The 12,967-nt window shown below is 43.0% G+C and overlaps 2 protein-coding genes across 5 annotated transcripts in view; one reads left to right on the top strand and one right to left on the bottom strand.

Moving 5' to 3' along the window:
- LOC140723084 (NACHT, LRR and PYD domains-containing protein 3-like) overlaps positions 1 to 12,967 on the bottom strand; it is a 767,011-nt gene that overhangs the window by 568,356 nt on the left and 185,688 nt on the right. The window lies entirely within an intron of this gene.
- Positions 1 to 12,967, top strand: part of LOC140723112 (NACHT, LRR and PYD domains-containing protein 3-like) — a 55,055-nt gene that overhangs the window by 31,722 nt on the left and 10,366 nt on the right. For all 4 annotated transcript variants that reach the window (XM_073037742.1, XM_073037739.1, XM_073037740.1 and 1 more), the window contains 3 exons: positions 489 to 660; positions 768 to 833; positions 6,906 to 8,643. In XM_073037742.1, coding sequence (XP_072893843.1) covers positions 489 to 660; positions 768 to 833; positions 6,906 to 8,643 — 1,976 coding nt within the window. The remainder of the gene's footprint in view (positions 1 to 488; positions 661 to 767; positions 834 to 6,905; positions 8,644 to 12,967) is intronic.

Genomic DNA, 12,967 nt, shown 5'->3' with positions numbered 1-12,967 from the left:
CCAATCCGCTATCACCTCTTTATAAGGACATTTATCTTTCTATGAGAATGGAGTCAACGCAACCCTTTCACCTACCCGCCTATCCTTTCCATTAACTATTTATCCTTGGATGTAAGCACCCAAATATAATCTTCTTTCAACAATGATTCAGTGATGCCTGCCATCCATTTTTGCTGTCTCGCTCTCCCCTCTCTTCTGTTCTTGTTGTCACATCTTTTTGATGTAATGTTGCACATTGATGGCCAAGTAAGTTAATCTCTTTGAATATACTGCAGGTTGTCAGTAAATCCTTATTCTTACACAATATTGATTTAGAATTTCCTTCAGTTACTGTTTCTCTGTTAATGACTGAACCCAGGGAGGATGAGGCAGCAGCCCAGTGACTGCATCTGTTCTGAAGCTACCGGGGCCATGAACAGATACTTTCCTCCACATTCTCCATGTCTGTCTGTCTGCTCCACAATAAATTCATTGTTTTCCTTTTGTAGAAAGTCACTGAACTGACAGAGAAGGGAAACCGGACAGAGAGTTCCAGACTCTTCCTCAGTTTGGTGAATGGCAAAGGCTCCCAGGCCCGGAGGGCGATGTGGGAATCCTTTGTGACATGGAGGACTGAGTTACCGAAATTGGACAGAATACTGAGGGAAATACAGGAACTCGGTATGTTAAAGCCACGCACTGAACACAAAGGCACATTGAAATAAACATTTTAGTTATATTGATTGTTTTAGCTCTGTTTCCATGGATTTTTTTTTCTATTTAAACAGGTCCTGATCCACAGGAATACATGAACATCAGGCATGGGTTATCTGAGTTACCCACTCAACTGATAGGTGAGTGATGAAATGTACAGTTCAAATCACATCTCAAATGTTAATCTCTGACTTGGCAAAACCTCAGAATCAAAATTCGCCATTAATCATTCGCCGATCTCTGGATTCAGGTTACAATTCAGAGAATCTCTCTTTGCAGCCTGAATATTCTACATTGTATTTTTGTCCTAATCCAGCTGTTGGTACTGCTGAAGTCTTCACTCCAGGTCCTCACACTCTGGGAATTCTTACACACCCCAGACAGGCTCCTGATACACTGTATGACGCAGTCCAGGTGACTTTTCTATCTTCAGACCTTTCATATTCCAAGCCCCTTTTCCTTTGTAATAGCACTACACACACTTCCGTTTGCTGATATTCTTTACCTTTTGTAATTCCGCTAGTGACTTCCACAGAGTTTGTCTGGCATTTCCTTTTCGCCCGTTACTGCAACTACAACATCATTTTCCAGCGGTCATCTGGGAAAGAAAAAAAATACTTTAGATACTTTGAAATCCTTTCTTATATTATTGACCATATCCTTGCACTTCCTGCACATTCATGTATATCTAGCAGCATCTATAACATATTTGCCACCGACATGACCTGGACAGTAACTTCCATGCACCCACAACTCTGTGAAGAAACTTACCACAATTGCTGTAAATTTACACCATCTCACCTTAACCAAATGCCCTCTGGTATTAGACATCAGTCTTATTTTAAAAAAAAAATAACAATAGACAATAGGGGCAGAAGTAGACCATTCGGCCCTTTGAGTCTGCACCGCCATTCTGAGATCATGGCTGATCATCTACTATCAATACCCGGTTCCTGCCTTGTCCCCATATCCCTTGATTCCCGTATCCATAAGATACCTATCTAGCTCCTTCTTGAAAGCATCCAGAGAATTGGCCTCCATTACCTTCCGAGGCAGTGCATTCCAGACTCCCACAACTCTCTGGGAGAAGAATTTTTTCCTTAACTCTGTCCTAAATGACCTACCCCGTATTCTCAATCCATGCCCTCTGGTACTGGACTCTCCCAGCATCTGGAACATATTTCCTGCCTCTATCTTGTCCAATCCCTTAATAATCTTATATGATGCAATCAGATCCCCTCTCAATCCACTTAATTCCAGCATGTACAAGCCCAGTCTCTCTAACCTCTCTGCGTAAGACAGTCCGGACATCCCAGGAATTAACCTCGTGAATCTACGCTGCACTTCCTCTATAGCCAGGATGTCCTTCCTTAACCCTGGAGAGCAAAACTGTACACAATACTCCAGGTGTGGTCTCACCAGGGCACTGTACAAATGCAAAAGGATTTCCTTGGTCTTGTACTCAATTCCCTTTGTAATAAAGGCCAACATTCCATTAGCCTTCTTCACTGCCTGCTGCACTTGCTCATTCACCTTCAGTGACTGATGAACAAGTGCTCCTAGATCTCTTGGTATTTCTCCCTTACCTAACTCTACACTGTTCAGATTATAATCTGCCTTCCTGTTGTTACTCCCAAAGTGGATAACCTCACACTTATTCAAATTAAACGCCATCTGCCAAGTATCTGCCCACTCACCCAGCCTATCCAAGTCACCCTGAATTCTCCTAACATCCTCATCACATGTCACACTGCCACCCAGCTTAGTATCATCAGCAAACTTGCTGATGTTATTCTCAATGCCTTCATCTAAATCGTTGATGTAAATCGTAAACAGCTGTGGTCCCAATACCGAGCCCTGTGGTACCCCACAAGTCACCACCTGCCAAACAAACAAACTGCAAGCTGTCGATCCAAACTCTTATCTATCAAACTTGTACACCTCAGTCAGATCTCTATTCTAACTGCAGAGTAAACAAACCAAGTTTATCAAACCCCTCCTTGTAGTACATGTCACCGAATCCAGGCAACACCCTGATGAACCTGTTCTGCACTCTCTCCAATCCTTCCAAAAGCTGCAAATCAGAAGTGAATACAATACTCCAGATGCACCCTAAAATCATATGATCCAGGAGTAAAATTAAGCCAATCGGCTCACTGAATTTGCTCCGCAAATGCTCACAACCCCATTATTCTGCCTTCTCCCAGTAAAAGCTGATGCTTTTCCAAATCAAGAACCTATCGACCGGCATTTTAAATATACCCAGTGACTTGTCGTCTTCAGCTCTCTAAGACAATAATTTCATGGATTCACCACCCACCAGTGAAAGAAATTTCTCCCAGTGTGGGTCACCTCCAGCCAGGACAATTCACACAGTACTCAAGCATGTTAATTTTCTGTATAAGGATTCCATGTGGGACCTTGTCAAACACCCGACTAATATCCAAGTAAAAGATCTCCATGTGTAACTTCATCCATCACCTTTGTCACCTCCTGGAAGAACTGCATCAAGTTGGCAAGATGCTAACCCCGCCCAAAGCCTTGCTGCTAAACCCCAAACCACCTCAAACAGGCTCTCTTTCATATTCCCAAGGGACAGAAGATATAAAAGGCTGAAGGTATGTACCACCAGCCTCAATGACAGCTTTAATTCTGCATTTATAAGACTACTGAAAGATTAACTTCTATGTTATTATTGGCTCTCAATAATAAGAAGACAATTTTGTATATAAAATCGTAGCATCGTGCAGCTCGTAACTAATAACCACTCACTTAGATAACCACAATATACTTACAGAAGAACAGAAAGAATACACTCAGTGTATGAACAGATTTAAGGAGCAACTGATAATAGATTATTTATCTATCGAGCACTGGGGAGTGTAGAAATCTCTCAGTGTTATATTGTCTATCAAAAACGATTTGATTCTGTCTCTCACATGGTTAAGAGGTTTCAATATTATATAAGATGCATCCAATACTTGTGAAATTTCTACAACATCTAATGAAGTACAATAAATGCCCTATTAACAAGAACAACGGAACAACCACTGATACCACAATAAATGGAGACATTTTCCAGAGTGACACACTAAGCCCTCTATGGTTTTGTCTGGCGTTAAACCCACTCTTGAATTTCCTGAAACAGACAAAAATCAGGTATCAAATCAGAAAAAAAAAACAAATTATACCTTGACACAACGATGCAGGGATAATTGGAAATTATTTGCTCTTGCATCAGTGGAGCTAAAACAATTAATTCAAATAATGGAACTAATTTCCAAAGAAAACATATACAGTATAGCTATGCATGTCTGTGTGATTCCGTAAATAAGTGTGCAGAAATAGAAATATAAAAGAGATTAGTGAGTCACTATCGATGGGTTATTTGTCCATTCAGAAACTAGATGACAGAGGAGAAGTTTCTGAACTGTTGAGTGTGCGCTTTACTCCGATCCTGTACAGTAGTCCCCATGAACCAGACGGTGATGCAGCCAGTTACAATACTCTCCAAGTTACACCTGTAGAAATATTCCAGTGATGTTGGAAACTCCTGATGAAATATAGCCACTGTTGTAGTTTCTTTGTGGCTGCATCCATATATTGGGTCCAGGTCAGATACTCGGAGATATTGACAGCCAAGAATTTGAAATTGCCCACACTCTCCACTTCAGATCCCTCTGTGAGGATTGGTATGTTGTGTTCCCTCATCTTACCCTTTCTGAAATCCACAATTATCTCTAACGATATATTTTTATCAACGCAAGCAGGATTCAGCACTCCATCCAAGCATATGCAATTCTGATAAGGGGTACACATCACTGAACGTAAATGAAAGCATAACCCATAAAAATGAAGAAACGATCATAATAGGAGAACGTTAACCTTGGAAGAGTGGAAGAGTGTGACTCCCCATGGAATACATCCCCACGATCTGAGCGCACTAGATATCGACAAGGAAGCGTTGAGCGCCTGGCTCAGAGTTGGAGACCTCTTCCCAGAAACAGAAGGGAGCATACAGGACCAGGTGGTTAACACATCTAGTTATCAATAATGAGGAATAAAGGCCAACAAGTTCAAGATGATAAATGCTGAAAATTACAAGAGAAGCCAGAAACAATTGAACACATTACAGGATCCTGCAGTAGTTTTACTCAATCTGAGCACTGCACTATCAAGTGGTAGACAACTTTCACCAATATCTTGCTTAAACTACAACTGACAAAAAAACACCATCCCTCATGAAAAATACAAGTCTGCTCCACATTTAGAGTTAGAGTCTGACAAATCGACCGTAACCGATTCATTATTACAGATAGGAAAATTCATAATAACTGTCCGGCTATAATTGTACTGGACAAACTAGCAAAAACAACTTTTTAAATAGATATTGCCATTCCAAACACACATAAATTACAGAAATCAATTAATAAAAAACTTTAGAAATATGCTGAATTAAAAGAGGAAATTGAAAGACTGTGGAACATGAACACGATACACATTGTCCTGATAATAATATCAACAACTGGTATCATCCAAAAAGCACTACACGATAGTAATAAAGAATTAGCTCCACACAGCAATGTTCATGTAAATCTTCTGAAAGCCACAATAGTATACGCCACGAGAGTAATCTGAAATTACCTATCAATTTAAAATGAGTGTGCTTGGATTTGCCCGTACCTCAGGATTTGCCAGTTTAAGTTAGAAAAAATAAAAAAAATAAGTTATTTATAAAGCACTTTTCATCAGGACGATGTCGTTCAAACTGCATTACAATGGGATCAAGTTCAAACTAGAAAATAAAAGACAAAATAATTTAAATTACAAGCAAGGTTCAAATTCTTAAAAAAAAAGTTTTATGCTGGTGCTTAAAAGTGACTAACGGAGTCTACATCCCTTACACAGTACTTGCAGAAGTCTTGGTCTCCCTAGTTATATATATCTGCCTCAGAATTTTGTGCAGTACTGCACCATTTCTTTTAAGTGTTGAATTCTACAGTTTAGGAGAATATTTCAAAAACTAAAAAAAAATCTGACCTGCCAATGATCCTTTGACCTTGTACCTTATAGTCTGCCTGCACTGTATTTTCTCAGCAACTGAAACACTGTTTCCCTGCACTATTCTGTTCCGTTTTTCCTTGTAGGACCTCATTGCACCAATGTGATGTAATGACCTATTTGGATCGCGAGCATAAGAGTTTTCATTGTACCTTGGTACATGTGACTATAATAACCCAAATTGCCAAGTTATTGTTGTCAATATCACAGAGCTGCTTGGTTGTATAAGATTGTTATACCCAGGGGTGATAGTGGGGATACACTCCCACGACCTATCAAATGCTCCCAGTGGCGTGCGACTCAAACAGCCTCTGACAATCAGGTACAGCTCCTGGCCTTCACATGTGACTCAGCTACTAAGCTTGGCAGAGGCATTTTTTCTGATAGGAGAAAGGGCAAATGCGGGTTACTGCCACCTGACAACCAGTCGCTTCGGGCAGTTGGAGCTCATCGTTCGTGACTGGCAGCTCATCCAGAAGAAGGAAAACAGTGATCTCACGCTGTTACTTTGGGAGTAAACCCAATGGGAAAAGTATAACCATATAACAATTACAGCATGGAAACAGGCCATCTCGGCCCTTCTAGTCCGTGCCGAACGCTTACTCTCACCTAGTCCCACTGACCCGCACTCAGCCCATAACCCTCCATACCTTTCCTGTCCATATACCTATCCAATTTTGCTTTAAATGAGAATACCGAACCTGCCTCTACCACTTCTACTACAGCTGGAGCCCCTAAGGCACTTAGGTTGCATTCAACGCGGTCTGGCAACTCCTGTGACACTTCTGGTGCCAAGCTGTATCGGTCTCTGCAGTTCCTTTGTGTTCATCGTCTGCTAATGATGCAAACAATGCTTCAAATATACTCAAATGTTGTCCTAACGAAAGTGCAGTCAGGATTGCAATTGGATATCAGGAAAATTCTCTTCAAAATTAATCAATGACAGGATATGAGTATTGGACATTTTCTGGGACATCTATCGCTGTCAATTCTGGTGTCTGTGAACACAATTTTACTTTCTGTCTTAGTATCCATGGAAGCACTGAAATAATTCATGTAATCTCAAACACTGAATGTTGAAATGCTGTTAGAAAGTTCTTTGTCAGTTGAGCAATTTAACTTGGTGACCATGTTCTCTGTTCCCATGGAAGATGTTCAACAGAAACACAAAGAGACTCTGCGGGCACAAACTGAAACTCTGAGAGTGAACACGATCCTGATGAGGGAGAAGGTGAAGGTTTTCGAACTGGTTGATCGATACGCTGAGCTCACGGTCATTTCTACTGTTCGAGATCGGAGACTGGTGGAACATGAGCTGCTGGCAAGAGGCAGAGACCACGAGGAGTGGAGAGGGAAACATCTCCGCCGAGAGCTGGAAAAAATCCAGACTGAGCAGTTGTTCCAGAGCTGCTTTTCCCAGAGTAAATCCAAATCTAGGAATTCAGCAGCAGTGGCCGGGGTCCCGGGGATCGGGAAAACAACAATGGTACAAAAGATTGTTTATGACTGGGCCACGGGGAAAATATACCAACAGTTCCAATTTGTCTTCAGCTTCAAATTCCGGGATTTAAACTCCATTAACTGCAGAATAAACCTGAAAGAACTGATTCTGCATCAATATCCTTACTTTGGGAATATCCTGAGAGAGGTCTGGAAGAACCCAGAGGGATTGTTGTTTATATTCGATGGTTTGGATGAATTCAATGACGAAATTGATTTTGCTGACAGTCGGGGAGACACAGAACCTCAGTACACATGCACAGATCCTGAATTCAAGTGCAAGGTGTCGGACATTGTGTACAGTTTAATCCAGGGCAAGCTGCTCCCAGGGTGTTCAGTGCTGGTGACCACCCGCCCCACTGCGTTACATTTATTGGAAAAGGCAGAAATCAGTGTCTGGGTGGAAATCCTGGGATTTGTTGGTGAGGAACGGAAGAAATATTTCATCAGACATTTTGAAGATCAGAAGGTGGCGGAAGCTGTTTTCAATTATGTGAAGGAGAACGAGATCCTGTACACCATGAGCTACAACCCCTCCTACTGCTGGATCCTCGCTCTGACACTGGGCCCCTTCTTCACACAAAGGGTCAAGGACCCACAGCGAGTTCCCAAGACCATCACTCAACTGTACTCCTACTATATTTACAACATCCTAAAAAACCACGGCCGTGCGATTGAGAGCCCCCGTGATGTGTTACTCAGGGTTGGTCAGATGGCCTTCAGAGGAGTGTTCGAGAAGAAGATTGTGTTTACAGATGGAGATTTGATCAACTACAATCTGCAGCCTTCCCAGTTCCTGTCCGGGTTCCTGATGGAGCTTTTGGAGAGAGAGGATTCAACCCGGTGTGTGGTGTACACATTCCCACACCTCACCATCCAAGAGTTTGTAGCTGCAGTCGCACAATTCCTGAATCCACATCCCGGGGATATCCTGAAATTCCTCACTGAAGCTCACAACACGACAGATGGGCGATTTGAGGTATTTCTCCGTTTTGTTGCTGGTCTCTCCTCCCTAATGACAACTCGGGGCCTGGAGGAGTTTCTGGGTCCATTTCCTCATGAAACAACCTGCCGGGTGATTGACTGGGTGAAGGAGGAGGTTAAACGCCAGAGTGGAAACACAAGGAGTGAAGCTAGTAAAAGGAGCCTCCTGAACACATTGCACTACCTGTTTGAGTCTCAGAATCGTGGACTGGCTCAGGCCGCACTGGGATCTGTGGAAACACTTTCATTCAGTGGAATGTCTCTGACCCCGATTGATTGCGCGGTCCTGTCTCATGTCATCGGACTCTGTGATACAATAAAACACCTCGACCTGGAGAGCTGCCACATTCAGTGTGAAGGAATCCAGCGGCTGGGACCCGGGCTACACAAGTGCCAGAAGTTGGGGTAACTTGATTTATCTCTCACTCTGAACTGTGAAACTGTTCCATTGTGTTGTTTCATTGTAAAAGAATTCCGATAAATTTGTAGTGAATCTGATTGTGAAGAATTGTGACAAATGCCCACAGGGTCAGTCAGTAATTCCCCAAGGATGGGAGGGTTCTGTGGTTCCTTGTGAAGGGATGTTGGAGACTTCATCAGATCAGTGAACAACGGCCATCGGTTTAATGGGAGTAAATCACAGGAATGGCCGTGTTTCTCACTGCCTGTGACACGTCCATTGACAATGTTCCTTCTCACTGTTACTGACACCCAGACTCACACTGACTGCAGCAGGTGGGTCAGAGATTCATACCCCCTTCCCGGTGAGGGACAAGAGACCGTCAGCAGACTGTCCCAGTGAGAAGGAAGAAATACCATTGTGAGATTGTCCACCCCTGCCCTTCCCCGTGTGTGACTTTGCTCACTTCCAGATACGCAAAGAGCGAGGGCGCATCTCCTCTGGGTCTCTGTTCAGACCCAACACACACGTACAAAAAATTTCTGCATCCTCTCGTCTTGTAGTATTATCGTTTAACCTTGGAATCCTCCTGTGGGACTTCTCATCCCAACCCCCCTTCCATTCTTTGGAATCTCGCCCCCATCCCCATTCCTCCTGTGGACTCTCAATTACTCTTTCCTCATCCTCCTGTGGGATGTCTTTTCCACACAACCCCCCCCCCTCTTCCTGTGAGAGCTCTCCTCCCCATCCCTCTTCCTCCTGTGGGATCTCTCTTCCCCATCTCCCTTTCACCTATGAGATCGCTCTTCCACATCCCCCTTCCTTCTATGGATTTCTCTTCCCCATCCCTTCCTGCTGTTGCAACTCGCTTCCCCATACCCTTTCCACCTGTGGGATCTCTCTCCCCCATCGACTTCTTCCTGTCGGATCTCTCTTTGGCATGCCCCATTGTCCTGTGGAATTTCTCTTCCCCATCCCCCTTCCTCCTGTGAGATTTCTCTTCCCAATCCCACATCCTCCTGTGGGAACTCTCTTTCACATCCCTCCTCCTCCTGGCCGATCTCTCAACCCGTTCCCCTTTCATCCTGTTTAATCTCTCTCTATATCCCCCTTCCTCCTGTGGGATCTCTCTTCCCCATCCCCCTTCCTCCTGTGGGATCTCTCTTCCCCATCCCCCTTCCTCCTGTGGGAACTCTCCTCCCCATAGAATCAGAAAATCATAGAACACTACAGCACAGAAAAGAAGCCATTCAGTCCTTCTAGTCTGTACCAAAACCTTATTCCGCTAGTCCCATTGACCTGCACCCAGTCCATAACCCTCCAGTCCTCTCCCATCCATGTATCTATCCAATTTATTCTTCAAGCTTAAGAGTGAGTCCACATTTTCCACATCAGATGGCAGCTCGTTCCACACTCTCACCACCCTCTGAGTGAAGAAGTTCCTCCTAATGCTCCCCCTAAACCTTTCCCCTTTCATGCTGAAGCCATGTCTTCTCATATTTATCTCTCCTAATCTATGTGGAAAGAGCCTATTCGCATTTACCCTGTCTATACCCTCATAATTTTGTAAACCTCTATCAAATCTCCCCGCATTCTTCTATGCTCCAAGGAATAAAGTCCTAACCTGTTCAATATTTCCCTGTAAGTCAACTCCTGAAGACCCAGCAACATCCTAGTAAATCTTCTCTGCACTTTTTCAAACTTACTGATATCCTTCCTATAGTTAGGTGATCAGAACTGCACACAATACTCCAAATTTGGCCACACCAATGTCTTATACAATCTCACCATAACATCCCAACTCCTATACTCAATACTTTGATTTATGAATGCCAGGAGGCCAAAAGCCTTCTTTACAACCCTGTCCACCTGTGACGCCACTTTCAGGGAATTATGTATCTGAACTCCCAGATCCCTTTGTTCCTCCACACTCCTCAGTGCCCTACCATTTACTGTGTATGTCCTACCTTGATCTGTCCTTCCAAAATGCAACACCTCACACTTGTCTGCATTAAAGTGGTGACTAGTGGTGTGCCTCAGGGATCTGTACTGGGTCCAATGTTGTTTGTCATATACATTAATGATCTGGATGCTGGAATGGTAAATTGGATTAGTAAGTATGCAGATAATACTAAGATAGGTGACGTTGTGGATAATGAAGGTTTTCAAAGCTTATTGTTCAAAGATTTAGGCCAGTTAGAAGAGTGGGCTGAAAGATGGCAGATGGAGTTTAATGTTGATATGTGTGAGGTGATACATTTTGGTGGAATAATCCAAAAAGGACATACATGGTAAATGGTAGAGCATTGAGGAATGCAGCAGAACAGAGTGATCTAAGAATAATGGTGCATAGTTCCCTGAAGGTGGAATCTCATGTGGATAGGGTGGTGAAGAAAGCTTTTGGTATACTGGCCTTTATAAATCAGAGCATTGAGTATAGGCGTTGGAATGTAAAGTTAAAATTGTACAAGGGATTGTTAAGGCCAAATTTGGAGTATTCTGTACAGTTCTAGTCACCAGATGAGAGGAATGATGTCAACAAAATAGAGAGAGTACTAAGTAAATTTACTAGAATATTACCTGGGTTTCAGCACCTAATGAACAAGTTAGGTCTTTATTCTTTGGAGCGTAGAAGGTTGAGGGGGGACTTGATAGAGGTATTTAAAATTATGAGGGGGATAGTTAGAGTTGACATGGATAGTCTTTTTTCCATTCAGAGTAGGGGAGATTCGAACAAGAGGGATGATTTGAGAGTGAAAGGACAAACGTTTAGGGGTATCACAAGGGAGATCTTCTTTACTCAGAGAGTGGTAGCTGTGTGGAACGAGCTTCCAGTAGAAGTGGTAGAGGCGGGTTCAATTTTGTCATTTAAAAAAAATTGGATAGTAATATGCACAGGAAAGGAATGGAATGGGGGGTTATGGGCTGAGTGCAGGTAGGTGGGACTAGGTGAGAGTAAGCATTCGGCACAGACTAGAAAGGCCGAGATGGCCTGTTTCCGTGCTGTAATTGTTATATAGTTATATGTCATATGTTCTAAATTCCATCTGCCATTTTCTGGCCCATTTTTCCAGTTGGTCCAGATCCCTCTGCAAGCTTTGAAAGCCTTCCTGGCTGTCCACAACGCCTCCATCTTAGTGTCATCCACAAACCTGCTGATCCAATTTATCACATTATCATATAGATCATTGATATAGACAACAAACAACAATGGTCCCAGCACAGATCCCTGAGACCCACCACTAGTCACAGGTCTCCAGTCTGAGAAGCAATCATCCACTACCACTCTCTGTCTTCTCCGCCTCAGCCAATTTCGAATCCAGTTTACAACCTCTCCATGGATACCTAGTGTCTGAACCTTCTGAACTGACCTTTTATGTGTGGGACCTTGTCAAAGCCCTTACAAAAGTCAATGTAGACAACATCCACAGCCTTTCCTTCATATGCATTCTTGGTAACCTCCTCGAAAAACACTACAAGATTCATTAAACATGATCTACCACATACAAAGCCATGTTGACTATCTTTAATCAGCCCTTGGTTGTCCAAATCCTTGTATATCCGATCTCTCAGAACACCTTCTGATAACTTACCTACTACTGATGTCAGGCTTACTGGCCTGTAATTACCTGGTGTACTTTTGGAGCCTTTTTCAAACAACGGAACTACATGAACTACCCTCCAATCCTCCGGCACCGCACCCGTGGCTGAGGACATTTTAAATATTTCTGCCAGGGCCCCTGCAATTTCTACACTAGTCTCTCTCAAGGTCCGAGGAAATATCATGTCAGGCCCGGGGGATTTATCTACCTTTATTCACTGTAAGGCAGCAAGCAGCTCCTCCTCTTTAATCTCTATATGTTCCATGACACAATTGTTTGTTTGCCTTAATTCCATATCCGCTATGCCAGTTTCCTGTGTAAACACTGACGCAAAAAACCTGTTTAAGATCTCCCCCATCTCGTGAGGCTCCACACATAGACGACCACTCTGATCTTCTAGGCGACCAATTTTGTCCTTTACTATCCTTTTACTCTCAATATACTTGTAGGAACCCTTTGGGTTTACCTTCATATTATCTGCCAAAGCAACCTCATGTCTCCTTTTTGCCTTCCTGATTTCCTTCGTTAGTACTCCCTTACATTTTCTATACTCTTCAAGTATCTCATTTGTTCCTTGTTGCCTATACCTGCTAAACACCTACTTAACCAGATCACCTATATCCCTTGAAAACTAAGGTTCCCTATGCCTGTTAACTTTGCCTTTAATCCTGGCAGGAACATGCAAACTCTGCACTCTCAAAATTTCACCCTTGAAGGCGTTCCACTT

The sequence above is a fragment of the Hemitrygon akajei genome, unplaced genomic scaffold, assembly GCF_048418815.1.
Source record: "Hemitrygon akajei unplaced genomic scaffold, sHemAka1.3 Scf000100, whole genome shotgun sequence".
Taxonomy (NCBI): Eukaryota; Metazoa; Chordata; class Chondrichthyes; order Myliobatiformes; family Dasyatidae; genus Hemitrygon; species Hemitrygon akajei.
The sequence above is the reverse complement of the archived record's forward strand: the minus strand, read 5'-3'. Positions and strand labels throughout refer to the sequence as shown.